At 38.8% G+C, this 20,172-nt stretch overlaps 1 protein-coding gene across 1 annotated transcript in view; it reads left to right on the top strand.

Annotated features, from left to right (window-relative positions):
- Window positions 1-6,548, top strand: part of IL23R (interleukin 23 receptor) — a 66,952-nt gene extending 60,404 nt beyond the window's left edge. The window contains exons 10-11 of the mRNA XM_036256718.1: window positions 2,486-2,576; window positions 5,816-6,548. Coding sequence (XP_036112611.1) covers window positions 2,486-2,576; window positions 5,816-6,475 — 751 coding nt within the window. The 3' untranslated portion in view covers window positions 6,476-6,548. The remainder of the gene's footprint in view (window positions 1-2,485; window positions 2,577-5,815) is intronic.
- The last annotated feature ends 13,624 nt before the right edge of the window (window positions 6,549-20,172 follow it).

Here is a 20,172-nt window from a genome sequence, read left to right as displayed (position 1 = left end):
TTTTCTAAATTTTGCTATATGCACAGAATATATATTTCTAATCTGTTGTTTCAAGTGGCAATCTCCTGGTTCATCCAATGACGCACAAATTTTAATGCATATGAATGTGCTTTGCCTAATTGGCATTGCGTTTATCTTTCTTGCCATCACTTGCTTAATAATCTTTCTTTCTTTTAAATTTATAATCAAAACCTAGTAGAGAGATTTAGAATGAGGTATTCTAAATAAAGTATACCAGTGATTTTTAAAATTCACGTAGGCTTTTCCCTCAGAACTTAAGTTTTTAAATTACACATTAATAAACATACCCCTGGTTTCTTTGATAGGTGAGCAAATAAATATGGAACTTTATTTTCAGTGCTTGATTATATACTTGATTATAAATCCCTTTGAAATATTTTACTGTTCAAGCATATACCACATACAAATATTAATATTTGTGTTATTATCCAAAGAAGTCTAAGTTAGTGTGAAATTTTAAGTGACATTAAATTTGTTACTAAGAATAACCTAAGAATGAACTTCATGTTGATAATGAAAAATTAGGACAATATTTGCTAATTTAATAACTAAATAAGGTTTTTTCCCTCACCCAAGGACATTTTTGCATTTATCTTCAGATAGAGCAGGAAGAAGAAAGGGAGGAAGAGAGAGAGAGAAACATCCCAGGGCCGGGGACAAACCACAACAGAGACACGTGCTCTTAGCGGGAACCAAACCCAGGACTCTCTGGTCCGTGGGCTGACACTAACCGCTGAGCCAAACTGGCCAGGGAAAATAAGCATTGTTTTTAAAAAAGTTAAAGAACAAGAGATAATTCAAATATCCCTATTGTACATAAGAGCAGATACTATTATTTACTATAACTATACATTATTTAGATAAGCCTTATGTCAGAAATAAAACTGGAAAACAGAGGGTAAAACATTTGAAATAATGAAACCAAGAGTGGGAATAACATGGTGATAGAGGAGACTTTACTTTCAGTAGTGAACACAATGCAATATACAGATGATTTATTACAGAATTGTACACTTAAACCTGTATAATCTTATTAATATATATCTTGTGTGTGTACATATATATATATATACACAAATATATATTCTCACTGTATTAGCAGCTGTATAAAAACTTTCTCCAATAGCATGAACTTACTAACTTGGTCTAATTTTACGTTTAGAAAGAGAGTGTAAATTTGTAAAAAAGCAGAATCATAAAACATTGCATAAATATGTGTAAGAAAATTATTTTTACCCTACAGTTTAAGGTCAAATTGGGCTAGCAAAGTACATTCAGTCCTTTTGGTTGTTACTTAGCAAAGTCTCTAGAGAAGCAACTTAAAGAGATTAAAAGTCTGATCTGTTGTTAACAGATGCATTGTTTACATAGAAAAATGTACCAGAGATCAGTTGAGTCTCTTCTAAGTTCCTGTTACAACCTTGTTGCTCAATCAATGTTTACTGTGAATGCAGAAAAAGTGCTTTCAACACAGTGGTAGTGCCAAGGGGTAGTGTTGGGGAAGACGCAGGTCATACATAGCTTCTCCCTCTTCTTTTTCATCACCTGCCCCGGTGATCCTGAATAGGTACAGAGCCTAAATAAAATATGGTAGTCTCACTGTGCCAGAATACTATAAGATAACATCCAGCCCCCTTGTTCCATCCACACAAGGAAAGTTGGGAACCACCGCTATCATCTCAACCCTATTTAGAATCGTTACAAATTCAGAATTATAGAAGCTCGAATTATATGTTTTTATCATATAACATACTCTTCTTTAATATTTTTCTGTGGTTGTGGTCACCTTGGAACGTTTTACAAAATATCCCCTAAGTTTCCCAAACTTTTCCACACTGAGACCTCCTGCTCATCATGCTTTGCCATATCTAACATGTGTAGAGTTTTCTACATGTATCTAACACGTACAGTTTTCTACACATGTCTAACACATGTATAGTTTTTACTTCCAAGGTGGTTCTCCCACTTACCTTGAATCCAGTGTGAGTGTTTTGAAATGTTCCAGCTCATTACAGAGAAGCAGAGCAATAAAGAAGAGAAAAATCTCAACAGATATTGAATCAACTTCTCACTTAACTATTTAAAGATATGAAAATCTTAGCTCTTGCTTCAGAGAGTTTGATTTTTTTTTTTAATATTTTTTATTTATTGGTTTTAGAGAGAGAGGAAGGGAGAGGGAGAGAGAGAGATAGAAACATCGATGAGAGAGAACATCGATTGGCCACCTCCTGCTTGTCCCCCACTGGGGATCGGGCCCACAACCTGGGTATGTGTCCTGACCAGGAATCAAACCAGTGACCTCTCTTAGTGCATGAGTCGATGTTCAGCCAGTGAGCTACACCAGCCATCCAGAAAGTTTTATTTTTATTATGCATTCCATTCTAGTTGATTGCCTAATCTCCCATGAGATTGCCTACACCAGTTCTAAAGTAAAATGCTTCTAATGTGTCATTTTGTTTCTTAGAATTAAAAGAAGAATCTTATTGCTAATACCAAAATGGCTTTATGAAGACATTCCTAGTATGGAACACAGTAATGTTGTGAAAATGCTACAGGTAACCAAACACCATCAAGTAAAAACTAAATGGCAGCTGTGACCAAGAGTTCAGTTAAATAGAGTAGAATGTCCATTCCAATAAATCAATGTGTGTGCATATTAACATATCGTATTAACATATATAGAAACAAAATTACACGTATTTAAAATCATACTTAAGAGATGAGAAAATGGAGTTAGGGAAAGAAAAGAGAGATAGCAGAAAAAACAATGCTATTCAATGCAATGAAAGAAAGTGAAGAGAATAGCCAAAGAACATATATGCATTGCCCATGGACTCAGACAACAATGGGGTGAGGGCGAGAGAAAGGGGAGGTTGGGGGTTTGGGTGGAGGGGGGCAGAAGGTAGAAATGGGGGACATCTGTAATAATGTCAATAATATAAAAAAACGATAGACATGAAGTGAAAGACTGTGAGCTAGGTGTTAGAGTCACTTGGTTGCCATGCAACTGGTAGGTGTCTTCAGGGACCAAAGGAAGAAGGCAGAAAAGCTCAATTGAATCAGTCTCAAAGACACAAAGGGACTTCCATTTTTACATGAGATTGGAGAAGCGGGTGGAGCCCCAGAAGGACACCACTTCACTCCGGAGACCCAATGGAATTCGAGAAAATAAATGTAAGAGGGCTGTGGGAGATGGTATCCATTTCAGCAAAGAAGAGAAGGGTGAGCCGGGAAGACCCTTAGGATATATGGGACTTGGCTGGTTATGGAGGAACTGCTGATGACTATGAATGAGGGGAAGGAATCTGCCGTGTGTACTCCTCCTACCTTCCAGCACTCTGGCGTGGCCATCAAGAGGCTCAAAACCTAGTTGATGGGACAGACACCGTATCTAAGCACTGCAATGCAGTGATGTAAGTGTAGTGACAGAAATGAGACCAAACATGACAGGAGTATATTGAAAGATGAATAGGAGTTGCTCAGAAAAAAACAGAACATTCAAAATAGGACAACCTGAGCAAAAGCGCAGGGGTGAGAAGAGCAGGCTGGCTATTGCTTTATCAGAAAGCTTTACCTGAGGAGTGGCTGCGATGCTGCTGGAATGGTGAGTGAGATGAGGTTACAAAAGGTCTTATGGCTATGGAGCTTCATTCTGTTGACCAATAATTTTCAAACTTAAAAAAATATATATGTATTTTTAGCCAAGGAACCCTGTGTTCAAATGATGTGAGGAACACAAATATTTGTAAAACAAATAAAGTGGCTGTATTTGGAGCTTCGGCAAGCCCATTCATCAACTCCTTCTCCATCTCCAAAGAAGTCCCTAAGGCAACAGTTTTTAGAATCCTGATGCCCAGGCCCATTCCAGGATCTCTAGTGGTGAGGGTGGGCCTGGGGAGACCCAGGCATCAGTGTTTTCCAAAGCTTCCCAAGTGATTCCACTACACAGCCAACACTGAGAACACTGTTAAGGGGTTGCAAATGACTGCTAAAGACAATGAGGAGCCAGTGAAGGGTTTTCAACTGAAATAGACATGGTCCTAGGAAAGAGGCAGATTCAGGAGGGTCAAAGAGATGAGTATAGTGAGGTGTGGACAAAATGTTGATAAGCAAGGATTTGCTGTGCTGACTAATTTGTAGCGGGTCTATAACAAAAGGAGTGAAATGAGTCTGTAGAATGCGACAAGGCGCAGGTCATTGGTGATTGTGGTCCAGAGGTTCAGCTGGGAAGTGAGTAGAGAGGGAGGAAGTAGGGAGTGAGAGTGAAGACGTCTTTGGATAAATGTGGACTGAAAGGGAGGTGAGGAAGGGGGCTGTGTTGACATGTAGTCAGCTCTCAAATACTTGTGGAATGAACGGATAGCAGTAGCTCCAGAGGAGTGCATTGCACTATGGCGATATGTCAACTATGATGTCACTAGGTGACAGGAACTTTCAGCTCCTTTATAATCTTGTGGGACTACTACTACCATATACGTGTTCCCTCATTGGCCAAAACATTATGGGGTGCACGACTATACAGTGTTAGGTACCATCTCTGGTTTCAGGCCACTGGGGGTCTTGGAATATATTCCATGTGGAGGATGGTGGACTACTACCTGTGCCCGCCTATTCCAATCCAAACCTTGTACGTTCTGTGGGAAGGCTGAGCCTGAGGAAAATCTGAACAACTGTTCATGCTGCTTTATTCAAGGTCTTCCTTTTTGTCAAACTTCCTACCCATGGGGTCTTGAAATTGGAAGTGAACCTTAGAGTTTCCTTCAGATGAGGCTTTGTTCCAATCAGCTCACATTGCTATAAGGGTACCATAGACTGAATGGCTTAAGCAACACACATTTATTTCTCACATTCCTGGGGATTGGGAAGTCCAAGATCAAGACACTGGAGACTTGGTTCCTGGTAAGAGCTCTCTTGCAGGCAGCTGCCTTCTTGTTGCATCCTCACATGGCAGAGCAGAGGGAGGGATCGTCTCTCTCCTGTCCCTTCTTATGAGAGCACAAATCCCATTCTTGAGGGGTCCACTAAAAGACTACTTACTCCTCAGACATCCCACCTCCTAACAGCATCACAGTGGGAATTAGGGCTTTGACATCTGCATTTTGGAGAGACATAAATATTCAGTCCATAGCAGGCAGCTATAATTTTCTAACTGCATTGGATGGGAGTGATTTGCCCTGGGAAGCCAGTCTTCAGTTGGAAAGCCTTGAGACCATTTCTTACCCAGAAAAACCATCAGACTTTTATACAAATAAAAATCTTATTCATCTACCCTCCCGATCATCACAGATACGTCTTAATTCTGAGCAGCTACATGCCTTTAGAACCTCAACTCAGAGCACTTCCTACGACCTTAGTCTCAAATGGAAGCAAAATAGGATTCTCCCCTTCCCTTTTTTCATTAAAAAAAAAACAAGTATTTTCTTGTAGTAAGTCTCCATAGTATTAAGAAATATTCCAACATATTTCAAAATCCAAATTTTAAAAGGCTCTGAAATAATACGCAAGTTAATATGCAAAATGCTTCTTTCTCTTTAAAAATGTTTAACCAAAACGTGCTTAAAACATGGATTCTTTTTATGTTTCCTTTTGTTCAGTCTCCTCATGGGAGAATTTAATAAAGATTTGGAATCGAGCAGGAGGACTAGGGAGAAAATTGTATGGGAAGATAAACAATATGAGAAAAAGGAGGGGGAAAGGAAAGTTGAGGGAAAATAGATTTTCAGTTCTTATTCAGTTATCCAGTTGGCTCCTTTAAATGTCTTTTGTAAAACAAAATAATGCTTTTTCTTCCCAGGAAAACAATGAATTTACGAATAATAATTCCAGTGAACAGGTCCTATATGTTGATCCAGTGATTACAGAGATAGAAATCTTTCTCAAAGAAGAACACCAGCCCACGGACTACAAGGAAAAGAACACAAGACCCCTGGAGCCAAGAGACTGGCTACAGAAGTCACTCCTCACCAATGCTACAGTTGTGTACATTCCTGATCTCAACACTGGGTATAAACCCCAGATTTCAAATTTTCTCACTGAGGAAAATCATCTCAGCAATAATGATGAAACTGCTTCCTCAACTCTCAAACCAACCGCTGATTCCTTAGACCTGGAAAAAAATGCCCGGTTTAAGAAATATCCTAATTTTACTCTTTCTGTCTCAAGTATGAATTCGCTAAGCAATACACTAATTCTTGGAGAATTAAGCCTCATTTTAAATCAAGGAGAATGCAGTCCTTCTGACGTTCAAAAGTCGATAGAGGGTGAAACCACCATGCTTTTGGAAAATGCTCCACCCAACGAAACTATTCCAGAACAGACCCTGCTGCCTGATGAATTTGTCTCCTGCTTGGGGATCATCAACGAGGAGTTGCCATCTATTAATTCTTATTTCCCACAAAATATTTTGGAAAGCCACTTTGATAGGATTTCACTGTTGGAAAGTAGACCTGTGTAGTTCAAGTTAATGTGAGAAAGTTGCCTTGCAATCTGAAGTTGAATTCCCCCTCAACATAAATTTAATTATGCCTTAGTTTTTAAAAGTAGAGAATTAAGATCCAAATATGGGGCATACTTTATGGCCGCAAAAAACACACAGCAATACTGGGGACACCTCCTGCATTTTTCAAAAAGTATCAACTATATCCTTTTTATTTTCCTTCATTTCAAGGTACAGAACAGCTCTCTCTCTTGTATAAAGGATAAATAATACAAAGTATATGGTAGTGAAGTAAATGCTGAAAATAGTTATTTAAAGTCAAGATATTAATAGTAGCTTGCAAGGGGAAAAGCAAGTTGAATTTTCACTATATTGCTGAAAATTATCTTGAGTAGATAAAAACATAACCCCCAACAAAAAATAAGTCAAGGACAGAAACAAAGGAGCGATGAATTAGCATATTTGCTGTCTTATTTTTGTCTACTACTTTCTATTCAAGTGTTAGGGATTTGATCTTGTTTTTGTTTTTTTTTATCCTCACCCGAGGACATTTTTCCATTTTTTGTTCAGGTAGAGTGGGAGGGAGAGAGAGGAACAGAGAGAGAGAGAAACATCGATGTGAAAGGGACACATCGAGTGGCTGCCACCCGCACGACCGACCAGGACCGGGGACAAACTGCAACCGAGGTACATGCCCTTAGCGGGAACCGAACCCGGGTCTCTCTGGACCGCAGGCCGACGCTCTAACCGCTGAGCCAAACCGGCCAGGGCGATCTTTCCTTGTTTTGATTATGCACTAAGAAAGTTATAACACAGTGATGTGTGGAAATCACAAGACTTACCCTTCATTCAGGTGAAGAACGATGGCACTGTTCTGTGGCGTAGTTGGTGTGTTAATTACACTGTAGTAGAATTAATGAGGCAGCAGATGCAGGATCAGCAAGGTGTAATATATTTTTTGTAATCAACTATGTCTTAGATATATGTCAGGAAATTACTGTTAACACAGATATACGTCTAAATACTTGCCACGCCTTCCATTACCCCATACCCCATGTCTCCTGCAGACCGCTAATTGATCACCACATGCCTTTCTGCTGAGCCCTAAGGTGTCCTCAGAATCACTCACCTCGTCAAGGAGAACCATTTTTTAATGAACAGAACAATTTGAAAACAGGGTAACTTACCCACTGAGTTTCTCTTTCTCGTCTAACAGTTGTCACCAATAACTTGTATTCAGATTAAATAGTTTAATTTTATTACTAGAAAGCAGGCAGTTGATCAAAAAAGGCCCAGTTGCCTACCGTGTGTTTAGCACGTGAGCAAGCTATCTTTTGTTTGGGGCTTTTTTTTTTTTTTTTTTTTAACGGAGACATTTAATTTTTTATTTTTTTTTATTTTTTTTTTTTATTTTTATTTTTTTTTATTGAATAATTTTTGTTACAAATGATTCTCCTTTTTTCCCCCAGTGGTTCCCCCCTCCCTCTTCCCTCCCCGCCCCTTCCCCCGATTGTTGTCCATGTCCACTGTTCATGCCTATATGCATATAAATTCTGTTGTTCATCCCTCTCTCAGCTCCCCACTCCTTAGGGGATTGTCCTCAAACTGTTATGTTCATTAGATTCCAGAAATCAGTGAGATCATATGAAATTTGTCTTTCTCTGCTTGGCTTGTTTCACTCAGGATGATACTTTCCAGGTCCCTCCATGTAGAGACATTTAATTTTTTAAAAAGCTAAAAGCAGAATTCCAAACCGGGGACGGGGCGGGGGGGGGGGAGTGCCAATGGGGTAAAAAAGGAGAAACATCTGTAACAAAAATTAAAATTAAAATTAAAAAATAAATAAATAAATCAAGTACTGGCCTGACTGCCCAGAGTACACACACAGAGCCTCCATTTCAACCAGATTTGGGTGACCTGGCTCTTCTGTATGTATCCTTAGAAAAGAGGTGTGAGCATCATCCAGCTTGGAGCCTCTTCTTCAGGAGCACAGGGAAGTCTGCTGCGTGGACACAATTTTAACAGCTAAGGTTCTTCCTTAGAATAGACAGATCACTAGCCAAGAAATTGCTTCTTTTAAAAAAAAAAAAAAAATCACTATGTCAAAGCTTTGTCTGTCAGGTTTTTTAAAGATCTCATTAGATATGTAGCTATAGTGTTGTATTCAGTATGACAATTCACGTTATTGAGATGCAGAATGAGAACTTACCACTAAAGCATCGATTTGGAAGAGAGGATTTATTGCACATGTGCACAGAGAAACAGTATTACATGAAAAAAATGTGCTAGCAAAAAAGACTAGACTTGCAATATTAATAAAACAGATTTACCTGTATAATAGACATGAAGTATAAATCATTCAAAGGAACTGTTGACATGTTAACATTGCATATAGCAGTTACCTTGGGTGGAGATCTGTCTGTTACTTTAATCCCAGTTAGAGATTTTGCAGTGTTATTCACTGACTTTTCACAGGTGTTACTGTGCATGTTATTAAATGAACACCTTGTGTTAATCTACTAGTTTCCAATTCTTGAAATTTGTAAACCAGGATTTTATTTCAAAATATTGCAGGCTGGCTGCTAGTGTTTTATTTCTGCTATGTACAATAACATATTGCTTGCTCCTATCAATGGGAAATATTTGTCAGAATATTTTGTCACTTAAAAAAAAAAAACTATATGAAGATATCTTTAAAACCATATATAAACCGATGGTGTGAAACAATTTCTATAAGTAGTAGCTCAGAGTCTCTTCCAGGCCTTTCGTCGTGCTGCTGGCCCGCTGGGAAGATCCCTTCCGTTTCCCGCCTCTGCCGGAAAGTCCGTGTTTTCTGAGGAGTGCTTCCTAATTTCCCAGCACCAGCATTTTTGTTGTTTTGACATTTTCCTGTTGATTAATAACCTACTTCCTATACTAATAACATAATTACATCTTTCCTACTAACATACATTCATATTTTAATTCCACCTATAGCCTCAGCTCCATGAGTTCAGAACTTTGTTTTCTATTGTCTCTGAATTTCAAGTAAGAGATTATTAACACTTAATAAGTGCTCAGTAAAAATTCTTTGCATTAAATTTTATGTCAACAGCCTAATCCTAGTTTATGTGGCAGTTGTTAAGTCACCTAAGAAATAATAAGCAATTAAAAAAGGATAATTCTTGTTTTGTGGTTATCAAGTACTAAACTACTGAAGAAATAAAAGATTTAAATATTCACACACAAAAAAGAAAGAAAGCTAAAAGCAGTTTTGTTGTCATGAAGTGTCCCCATGAGGAGGATGACCACACATCTCGGTTTTCCTGGCTTTTGTCTCAGTGCTAAATAGTGAGTGCACCTTTCACCCTCAGAAGCATCTCATTTGGATAATAAATCACATGGTCACGCTATCTGAGAAGACTGTTTAATGTCCAGCGTGTGAGTAAGTTATAACAAGGCATCACTTTTTTTGCATTGACAATTCTCTTTATTTTACTGTATATTTACTAAAGCCATTTTGTTCCAAAAATGGACTGTTACTATTCAGTGTGAAAAACATACGCCCAGCTGTGAAATTCTATTCTATTTTTCCTAGAATATGTATATATTAGTTGTACTTTACACATCCTGAAAGTGTATTTTAAATCACTAATGAAATACCATTATTAAATATCTTGATTCGTAAATGATCATATGCTTTTGCTTTATTCTTCCCCAAAGAAAGCCTATAATGAAGCAAAGAGGCAGGTAGTATTTGAGATAGAAATAACAAAAGACTGAGATAAAGCTTTGATGTTTACCAACATGATGATGACATCTGTTAACATGTGAAAAATATTTCCTTAGTGCAGTTCAGTATAATTGTCATCTGCTGCACATCAAAAAAGCTTTTGTCCAGCTTAAAGAACTGCAGTGTTATTTGATCTGCACATGCTTCGTTACAGTAAGTGTCTGCCTTAGAACTTCTTGCTCTCTGGAGCGGAAGGGGGCTGCTTTCCCTTTCTGTGGTGTCTTCCCCACCCCCACATGACCAATAGCACAGAGGAGACACTTCTAGTTCTATCTTTGCCAGTAGCCCTCGTGTCTCAGTGGACTAAGAATTGAAGCAATATCTATGACAGAGGTGATGTGCCTGCCATTGCCCTAACTCCAGGAAAACTTCAACTGCGTCATCACAGTGCAACCTTGGTAAGGGGGCAAGGGTTCTCTTTCTGCGATTCTTTTATTCAAGTATTATTCACTGAAGTATTGGATGTCCCTACCATGTACTAGGACTCACAGCGATATGGATGCTAACAAAATCAGCCAAGTTCACGCAGCCTTGGGACGTATATTCTACAGGCAAGAAACACACAATTATTGGGACTACGTCATTGCCCTTCAAAGAGCTTACAGTTTACTGGGGAAAGGGGTGAAGAGAGGGGATGAAGAGAAGCAGAAAAAAGTAAAGAAGAAAAATACCAGGTAGTACGTGCTGGGTAGAGAGGTAAAATGGGATAATGTGGTAAAGAGCAACTTGGTGGTCACTTTACAGTGGGTAGTCAGGGAAAGTCTGTCCGAAAAGGGGACACTGATACTGCCATTTGAATCACACGTAGGAGCCAGCATGGAGCTTCAGCTTGCCACTGATAAGTTTCTTCTGCAGAAAAATTCTCCAGTAGCTAATATCTCTACTTCTTTCCCTCCTGTTCATGTTGCCCCTAACCCCACCCCCCGCCACCTCTCCCTCCCTCAGCCAGAATTTTCTGTAGATTTTGGAGACAAGTGTGTGTCTTTTCATCTTTCCATCTAGCCCTTGGGCTTATTATTAACTTCCTGAATCTCACAATCTTTGTAAGTTGCTGCTTTCTAAATGGATGGGTTATGCTTCTTGGTGTGGGTTAAGGAGAAGGAGTAAGAGAGAAAGAGGGAGGGAAAAGCCCCTAATGATAACCATTGAGAGAGAAGAGGAGAAGTGAAATATAGAGAAAGGAAGGCAGATTAATTCTCAGTAATGCTGAAGCACAGTGGAACATCATAATTCTGGACAATCATAAAACTAAGGGACATCCAATTTCCTCCTGGTCTAATATCTTCCTTGCCCCTAGCCACCTTCTTCTTCTTCTTCTTCTTCTTTTTTTTTTTACATAGAAGCAATAGAGGAGGCACAGTTGCAGTACAGTTTTGGGGTGTTTTCTTGGGGTGTGTGTGTTTTATTCTTTTATAAATTAGTAACTTGTTTTTACAAAGTAGATGTAATATTTGCTAATATCAGAAGATTCATGAGTTTTAGCATGTGGTTCTTGGGTAACGTGGAATGCTGTCTGACCCTGCTGGTTCAATCAGAGGATGTTCTCAGCTTCTTTTCTTATATTTTCAGTCATCCTCTTTTTGACATAGACGTAGCCCATGACTATGGCATAGGGCTGAGTTTTCATAAATAAATTTTAGCACCTGAAATGAAATCTGTTGCAGAAGCCCAATAAAACAGGTGAAAGCAAGTCTCCCGTCGAAACAGAGGTTGAAGGTATGTCTAAAGCAGCCTACACATGCAGTGTGAAAATCCAAGCTCAGGGAAGGTTCTCTCTTCTACACCTGGATGACCTGGATCCCAGCCCAGCCTTCAGAAGCCTGTGCCCCAGGACTGTACTGAACTTTCCAGCGCAGCCACAGGCTACCAACCCAGGCTATCGGGACCACAACTCCCTCAAGCCTCCCCACACTGTGAATGACTTTGTAAAAAGGAGCTTTCTCTTAGAAGTTGCTAATAGAAACAGTACTATATGCAATAATCAACTTGTTTCTTTCCAATTACTTTATCATAAATGTCTGGGTTTTGTTCAGGTTTATGTCCTTTTTATGGCCACCAAGAGTAAAATATTGTGTTGTGAACATAATTAGATTTTATAACCCCAAAGATTATTGAATGATGCTGTGGTTTACCTTTTTATGAAGTAATTATACCAATTCTAGAAGGTGATGTTTTAATGGGTAATGTTATCCACTTGGCAGACACTATGGATTTAAAAGAAAGGTGATTAAAAATAATTTATGGCGCTCTCTTGGTTTGTAAAAGCATAAAACCAATATAAAATAATTGGATTCTGATCCGTAGAGTAGATTGTGTACTACTTTTTGGATGCCATAGTTAAGGCAATTTTATAAGGATCTCTAACAAAGGTTTGATAGAATATTATTGTCTTTTTCCCACTGCTATGATTATACCATTAAATCCCAATTAATGGTGTAATGTAATGTTTCATGCTAGGACACTCAGCCATTTTGCTAATTCACTCTTCAACCTGCTCTGCATCTTTTTATCCAGAATGTCCATCAATGTTCTGAAGATGTGTTACCTTTATACTTATGTTCAGGAAAACAACTTATTATCTACTTTTTATAATTAGCATTTTCCAATAAATTGAGAATTTATTCTTAAACAACTCATTTTTGTTTGGGATAGTGAAAGGATTGTGGCCTAGCTTTATGAGAAGAAGAAAAGAACAAAAACTAAAATAAGCAAGTGTTAGAGAAACATAGTTCTTTCCTGAGATCCTTGATTCAAAAATTCAAGCAAACCAAAATGCTGTTTCTAACCCTAAACACATACCTAAAAGTGGTGACTCTGTCAGAGCACAGGAAGGAAATCGTAAATAGTCAAACACTGGAGCCCGTGTGAGATACGGAAGTCAACAAACCTGACTGTTTTCTTTCTGTTCACATCCTGCCTGAGAATTTTATTAGATGTGGGAGAGAAAGAATATAATAGTAAAAATGTTTAAAAAATTTTTTTTTATTTTCAAGCAACACAGTAATTCATTTTAAAAAGTGCTTTTAGAAAATCTAAGTGATATCAATATAAATGGAGTGCAAAGTGACAGTCCCCCGCCTTCTCCTGCTTCCCATGCCCCATCCTCATCATCATCATATGATGCAGGGGGCCTAATATATGGTGACAGAAGATGATTTGACTTTGGGTGGTGGGCACACAGTGCATATACAGATCTTGCATCATATAAATTTATACTTGAAACCTATATGATCCTATTAACCAATGGATGACCCAATACATTTAATAAAATAATATCATGTTTTTCTTTCCAGTTTTTTAATGGTTAAAATTGTGGTATTGTTCTGTGACTTGTTTTTTTTTTTTTTTTTTTGGTGGTTGTTGTTGTTTTTTAAGAGGTGGAGATGTTGTAGTTTTATTTATTTATTTTTATTTTTTATTTTTCTTTATTTGTTTTAGAGAGAGAGGAAGGGAGAGGGAGAGAGAGATAGAAATATTGATGAGAGAGAACCGCCTGCATGCCCCCCACTGGGGATCAGGCCCACAACCTGGGCATGTGCCCTGACTGGGAATCGAACCAGCAACCTCTTGGTGCATGGGTCAACACTCAACCACTGAGGCACACCAGCCGGGCACTTGTTATTTTCACCTAACAATAGATCTTGGAAATCTTTACACAGTGTTATAACACAGTGTTATAAATAGCTTTATCTTATTCTTTTAACAGTTGCACAGTATTTCATAGAATAAATGTATTATATTTTCCTATTCTGGACATTTTGGTTGTTTCCAATTTTTCATTATTATACGGATTCCTGTAGTAATTCCTCTCATATACATCTTCACACACATATGTGAATTGGGGGGGGTGGGAGGGATACATGTCTAAGTGGATATAGTAGCAAGAAGAAGAATATGAGGTCCCTGAGTGGAGAGGCATGTCAGGAGGCTGTGGAGCAAAGAGGAGATGAAGAAACAGGACTAGAAAATCCCAAAGCACGCACTTTTAGGTAGCACAGGACTGCTCTTGTTCACCTAGTAAGTAGCATCAACCCTAAATTCCTATCATACTCCTGCTGTTTTGTTTTAATGTTCAGAATTTCATAGTAAACATGAAATATGTAATATATTTTTTGGATAATGGTTGATGTGATACTTATTTCAAACCTCTTTTTTTTTTTTATCCTCACCGGAGGACATTTTTTCATTTTTTGTTTGGATAGAGTGGGAGGGAGCGAGAGGAAGAGAGAGAGAGAAACATCGACGTGAAAGGGACACACTGAGTGGCTGCCACCCGCACGACCCAACCAGGGCTGGGGACAAACTGCAACCGAGGCACGTGCCCTTAGTGGGAACCGAACCCCAATCTCCCCGGACCCCAGGCCAAAGCTCCAACCGCCGAGCCAAACCAGCCAGGGTTTGGCTCTTCTTAAACAAAGTTCAGTACGGATTTTATTATGGGATTCAATGCAGAAGATTTATTTTAGTTTAGTTGTGGAAATTGAAAATCATTTACATTTTCTTAAATGAGGAGCTTAGGATTTTAAGAAGCTGCCAAATATTTGCAAGTTCATTTTTCTTTTTATAGTATTCATTGCACATTCCATTCAATGTGCTAGTTTGGAGATTCCCATTTAATTGAATAGATGGCATATTCAGAACCCTGTGAGGGATAGAAAGGATCTTGCTGAAGCCCAGAGTAATGCAGAAAAGCAATTATAATGCAAAAACAAACAAACAAAAACACACACAGAAATGCTTTGAAAATGTAACAGATTCAACCTATCCTCATAACTTTAATGAAGTAATGATTTTTAAAAGTACTCTTTAAAACTCTGATTTTTCCATTTTGTTTATTTTATTTTACTAAGTAATGAAAATCCTCATTTAGCAAAAAAAAAGGCAGAAAAGCATATACAACTACAAATATAACTAATGTTGCAATAGGTAAACTAAACTTTCTTTTTAAAAAAATTTTCCACTGAAGAGCTTGAAATAAGGTCATACTATCAGGGTTTTTAAATTTTAAATCTACCACATGCATTATAATTGCTTTTCTGCATTACTCTGGGCTTCAGCATCTACCACATGCCAAGTATATGACCTTGGACAATCACTGGAGTTTGATATTCTCTCTCCTTGTCCTATTTTCTGGGACAGGGACCCAGATTTTGCGAACTTTGCTAAAGAATATTTGACTGAGTTTAATACTCTCTCCTTCCTGAAATACTTTTTTCACTTTACTCCAAGGACACCACAGCCCATGACTTGTCTCTCTGACCACTCATTCTCAGCCTCCTTTTCTGGTTTCTCCAAGGCCTCTCATTCTCATAAACATAGGAGCTCCCACAGCCCAGGCCTTTGTTTGTCCTTTGGTGATCTAGTCCAGTATTGTGGTTCTACACTATCTACATGTCATGGAAGAAGATTATCTTGACCTCTACCATGCACTCCAGACTCATACATTCAACTATCTGACATATCCATCTGCACATCCTCATGGCCTGTAAGGCCCAACAGGAGACGGTCTCCTAAGCCTTCTCTTCTCACAGATATCCCCCTCTCGGTAAACAGTATTGCCATCTTTCCAATTGCTCACAAATCTAGGCACCATCCTTGACCCTTTTGGCTCTCACTCCTCATGCCTACACTATTCGGAAATCCAATCCACCCTACCTTCAAATTATGTCCAGAAATGAAACCACTTCTTACCGCCTCAACTCGACCACCCTAATTCAAACCACCATCATCTCCTAAGGTTCATCTTCAATAGAGTAACCAGATGTAACAAATGATCCTGCTAAACCAAAATCTGTTTAAAACCTGGCACTGACTTCCCGTCCCACAAATAATAGTAGTCTCAGTCACTGCAGTGACCTATGAAGCTCTACCTGGTTTCGCTCTCTCTATTCTACTGGCCACCTTGTAAGCACCTCAAGGATTTTTCTTGCTCTTCCTTCTCCCTGGAATGCTCTTCCCTGAGACTTTTGCATTCGTCAGTTAGCTCACTACCGTTAGGTCTTCCCTGATCACTATCTAAAATTGCAGACCTCACCCCCACACTTCCTACTCTCCTCCTCTGCTTTTCCTCTCTTCAGAGCACTCACTATCACCTAAAATCAAGCATAAAACATATTTTATACATAAATCTTGTGCATTGTCACCCACTGCAATATAAGATTCAGGAGGGCAGGACTTTTGTCTGCTTTTGTTCCCATACATCTTTAATGCTTAGCGTAGTGCCTGGCACATAATAGATGCTCAATAGATATTTGTTTTTTCAAAAATGAGTAATAAACAATGACCCAAACTATTCATTCAAATCTGCTTCCAATGAGAGTAAACCAATATTACATGCAGGCATCAAAGAACTTTCAGAACTCAGTGTGTTTTCTGCGGTTCTTCCAGAATACTCTATTATTTTATGATCATCGTTGTTTCTCTTTAAACTGCCGCTGTATAATTGATGGGAAAGCAATGATACAGTATAAAAATATTCATTTTTCTTTTCAACTGTGCACTTTATTTCCTTGGATCATTTCAACATGACATTTATTTTCTGCCAAACTTTCGACCAAAACCCTTACTTCAAATAAATTCAAATGGCAGAGTTCATAGCACTTCAGTAGACACACAGTATCTTTCATTTCTTCAGGAAGAACTGTTTCTAGCCAACACACTCATTAGACAGCTCTCGCTTAAAAGGGCAGACAAATTGAGTGGTGTGCTAAAGAAAATGACCAAACAAACAAGTGTACGCACCTTATGGAACATTAACTAAATAGCTTACTAATAGAAAACAATAGCTACATTCTAAAAGACCAGGCATTCTCACAGTCGATAGGAACCTTGGTGTAAAGAGAGGTCACTGAAATCTACCTGAAATAGTCAACTAGAGATAATCCACAGAATGTATTGATTTATTTATTGTTGTTTTAAATGCCATCTGTTTTTGTTTCGATCTAGCCTGTTAATGTTGTAAATGAAGCTGAGGTTGGCTTGGTGACCTGTAGAGGAGGCAGACTGGGGCAAATCTCCCTTTCCTGACTCCTAGTCCAGGGCTCCTCCACAACCTACACCAAATCAGTGACTTAGAAATGGACCAGTGGTTCTCACTTGCCTGAATACTTTGAGAACTAAAAACAAAAACAAAAACTACCGAAGCCTGATTACCACCACCAGCCTCACTGATACATTTCTAAAGGTTCACTGGGTATTTCACACGCTGCTGGGGTGTGAAATACCATTAACCTCGTTTCTTATTGTGAAAAGGAAATCTTTGCCTTTATACACTATTATTTACACCCCAATTCTTCCATCACCTCTTTTTCTCAGGAACAACAGCTGCCAATTCATGGAGCCCCTTCACCTTACTACCACCCCATCTATAAACTTGCTGTCCCCCATTCTCTCTCCTTTTTTTCATAAAACAAAAGAGATACAGCTTTTTCCCTTCCTGGCTAATCTTTCCACCCAGCACTGGACTCTCCCCCTCACCTTGTGCCTCCTTAGGGACTGGCTGTACTTATTTGTTTATACATCATACCCATCTTGTTCTCATTTACAGTGTCTGGCTCATAGTAAGTGGTAGAGGTTTCTAATGATCTAGTCTACATCCATTCTCACATTCCTACTTACTAACAGAACCTGTATATTACTGAAACATCAACAGACCCCACTGAATGACACATTTTCCAGTTTCCCTTGCCTCTAGTTGTGGCCATAAGAGTGAGTTCTGCCCAATGAGATATACGTAGAAGTTGTTAGAGGGCTTTCCAGGAAGTCTTTTTAAAAGAGGAGACAGACAAATGGAGAAAAATTTCCCCTCTTCCTCCCCCTTGCTCCTTCCTGAGAACTGGACAGTGGACATGATAGGTGGAGTTCCAGCAGCCTCTGGGACCACAGGTGACCTGGAGGACAATAGGCATGACCGAGGAGAGCAGAACAGAAAGATGGAAGAGGTGCACGGCCATGGTGATTGTGAGGAGCTGCCCTGAATTATTTATCTCTACTGTTAGATGAGACTAACGTTTTTTGGTTGTTTTTATTTGTTTGTTTGTTTGTTTTTGTTAATCCTCACCCGAGGATCTTTTTCCATTAATTTTTAGATAGAGTAGAAGGGAGAGTGTGGGGGGGGGGGGGGACACATCAATTGGTTGCCTCCTGCATGACCCCAAACGGAGCTGTGGAATGAACCTGCAACCCCAGTACATGCCTAGGAATCGAACCCAACTCTTTGACCCACAGGCCGACGCTCCAACCACTGAGCCAAACCAGACAGGGCGAGACTAACATTTTAAAAATCACTGTTATTGGTCATCCTGTTTTTTGTATCTGAATTAATCATAATGGATACAATAAGTAACCAGAAATTATTTTTTCAAAGAATGACTGGGGTACACCCCTATGGTGGTCATCTATTTTCTCCCTAGTTCTCCTTTCATGGGAACTACTCCTTACCTCCTACCCATGGTCCCTCAGTGTTGCCCTGGTCAGCTGGCTACAGCTGATTGGCGTGAGGGATCTTAATGCAAGCTCGGTCAGTCAAAGGCCTTCCCAGGACTTACCTCTGGTAACAACAATTGGGCTAGAGGTGCACAGCTGACCTAAGCTGGACCAATGAAAGATTTCTCCCAGGAACACTGGACAAACAGAGACTCTCTCTAGTGACAGAATTTTAGATGCAAAGTTCAGAAGCTGTTGTCAATCATGTTTTTCTCCATGTGACCAGAATAAAAGGAGGATGGTCTACATACAGAGAACAAGAAGAATGAAACAGATAAACAGGAAAAGGCAAAGAGAAGAGATGGAATGAAAACCTGAAATGCATCTAAGCACCTGGTTTTAACTGTTAATAAGATTCAATCACATTCATGACTTACAGTTCATGAGAAACCTTTCTAATAGTCTTCTTCTTGCTTAAGCTACTTAGAGTTGTATTTCTGTTATTTATAATTGAGAGTCCCAATTAATACAACCCCCCAGACTTAAAAAGAAAAAAAGCTTTGTATTTTGGTCCTAGAGTCTATATGATTTTCTTCTAATAATGACTAGCAACGATGCTGCTTGTTTGTTTGTTTCTTTTGTCTTGTACACCAGTTTATCTGAAATTGAAAGTTACTATTGCACAAAGATATATTTGATGTTGTTTTCAGTAAGTTGTTACTGGAGTTAAACCTCAAACCATCCTGACAGCTTCTCCCTACATCAATCTCTTGCAATTACAGACAGAAGAAAACACCATAAATTTTAAAAGCCTGTGAGCGTTGGATTGCACTCTCAACTCATCGTGCTTCCTGACTGGAAGTCGAAAATAGAAACCAAGTTCTAATATTTTTATATTTCAAAACATTTATAATTTTCAGCATTCTATCATAAATTATGCCTAGCTAATGATATTGCACATTATCTGAGAGGACAATCCCTTTAAATGACATGACTGACTTTCAGAATTTAAGTAAAGTGTGGCTTACCAAAGTGTTCAAGCACCCAGATACAAAGCCTTTTCTGACTACATAAACAAAATTTTTTGCATGGTACCAAGTTTTATGTAGTATGATATGTAAAAGATAAAACCCCTTATCTGTGTTTGTGTGGGAACCAGGTAACCTTGTCATAAGCTGCGGAAGAAATGACTTAAGTGTCACCTCCCACACTTCCTGCTGTCAACTGACTTAAGGTGTCATAACCATTAACACACAAACTTGCCAGAAACTAAATCTCAGTGCACAAATTAAAAAGAAAACGTATCTGTGATAAATGAGTTCCATGAATTCATATCTGACTCTTTCCATACATTGTTTAACTTCCCCACAACTTGTGGTGTATTATTAGCACTTTAACACTGAGGAAACTGAGTCAGAGGGATGAGGCATCTTGTCAGGGGCACCTCACTCATACACTGTGCCTATCTCAGCGCTGTGCCCTCCCGTTAATTCCTCAAAGTATGGAAGCTGCTGTTTAA

The sequence above is a fragment of the Molossus molossus genome, unplaced genomic scaffold, assembly GCF_014108415.1.
Source record: "Molossus molossus isolate mMolMol1 unplaced genomic scaffold, mMolMol1.p scaffold_m16_p_12, whole genome shotgun sequence".
NCBI classification, from domain to species: domain Eukaryota; kingdom Metazoa; phylum Chordata; class Mammalia; order Chiroptera; family Molossidae; genus Molossus; species Molossus molossus.
This window is presented reverse-complemented; position numbering and strand designations above follow the sequence as displayed.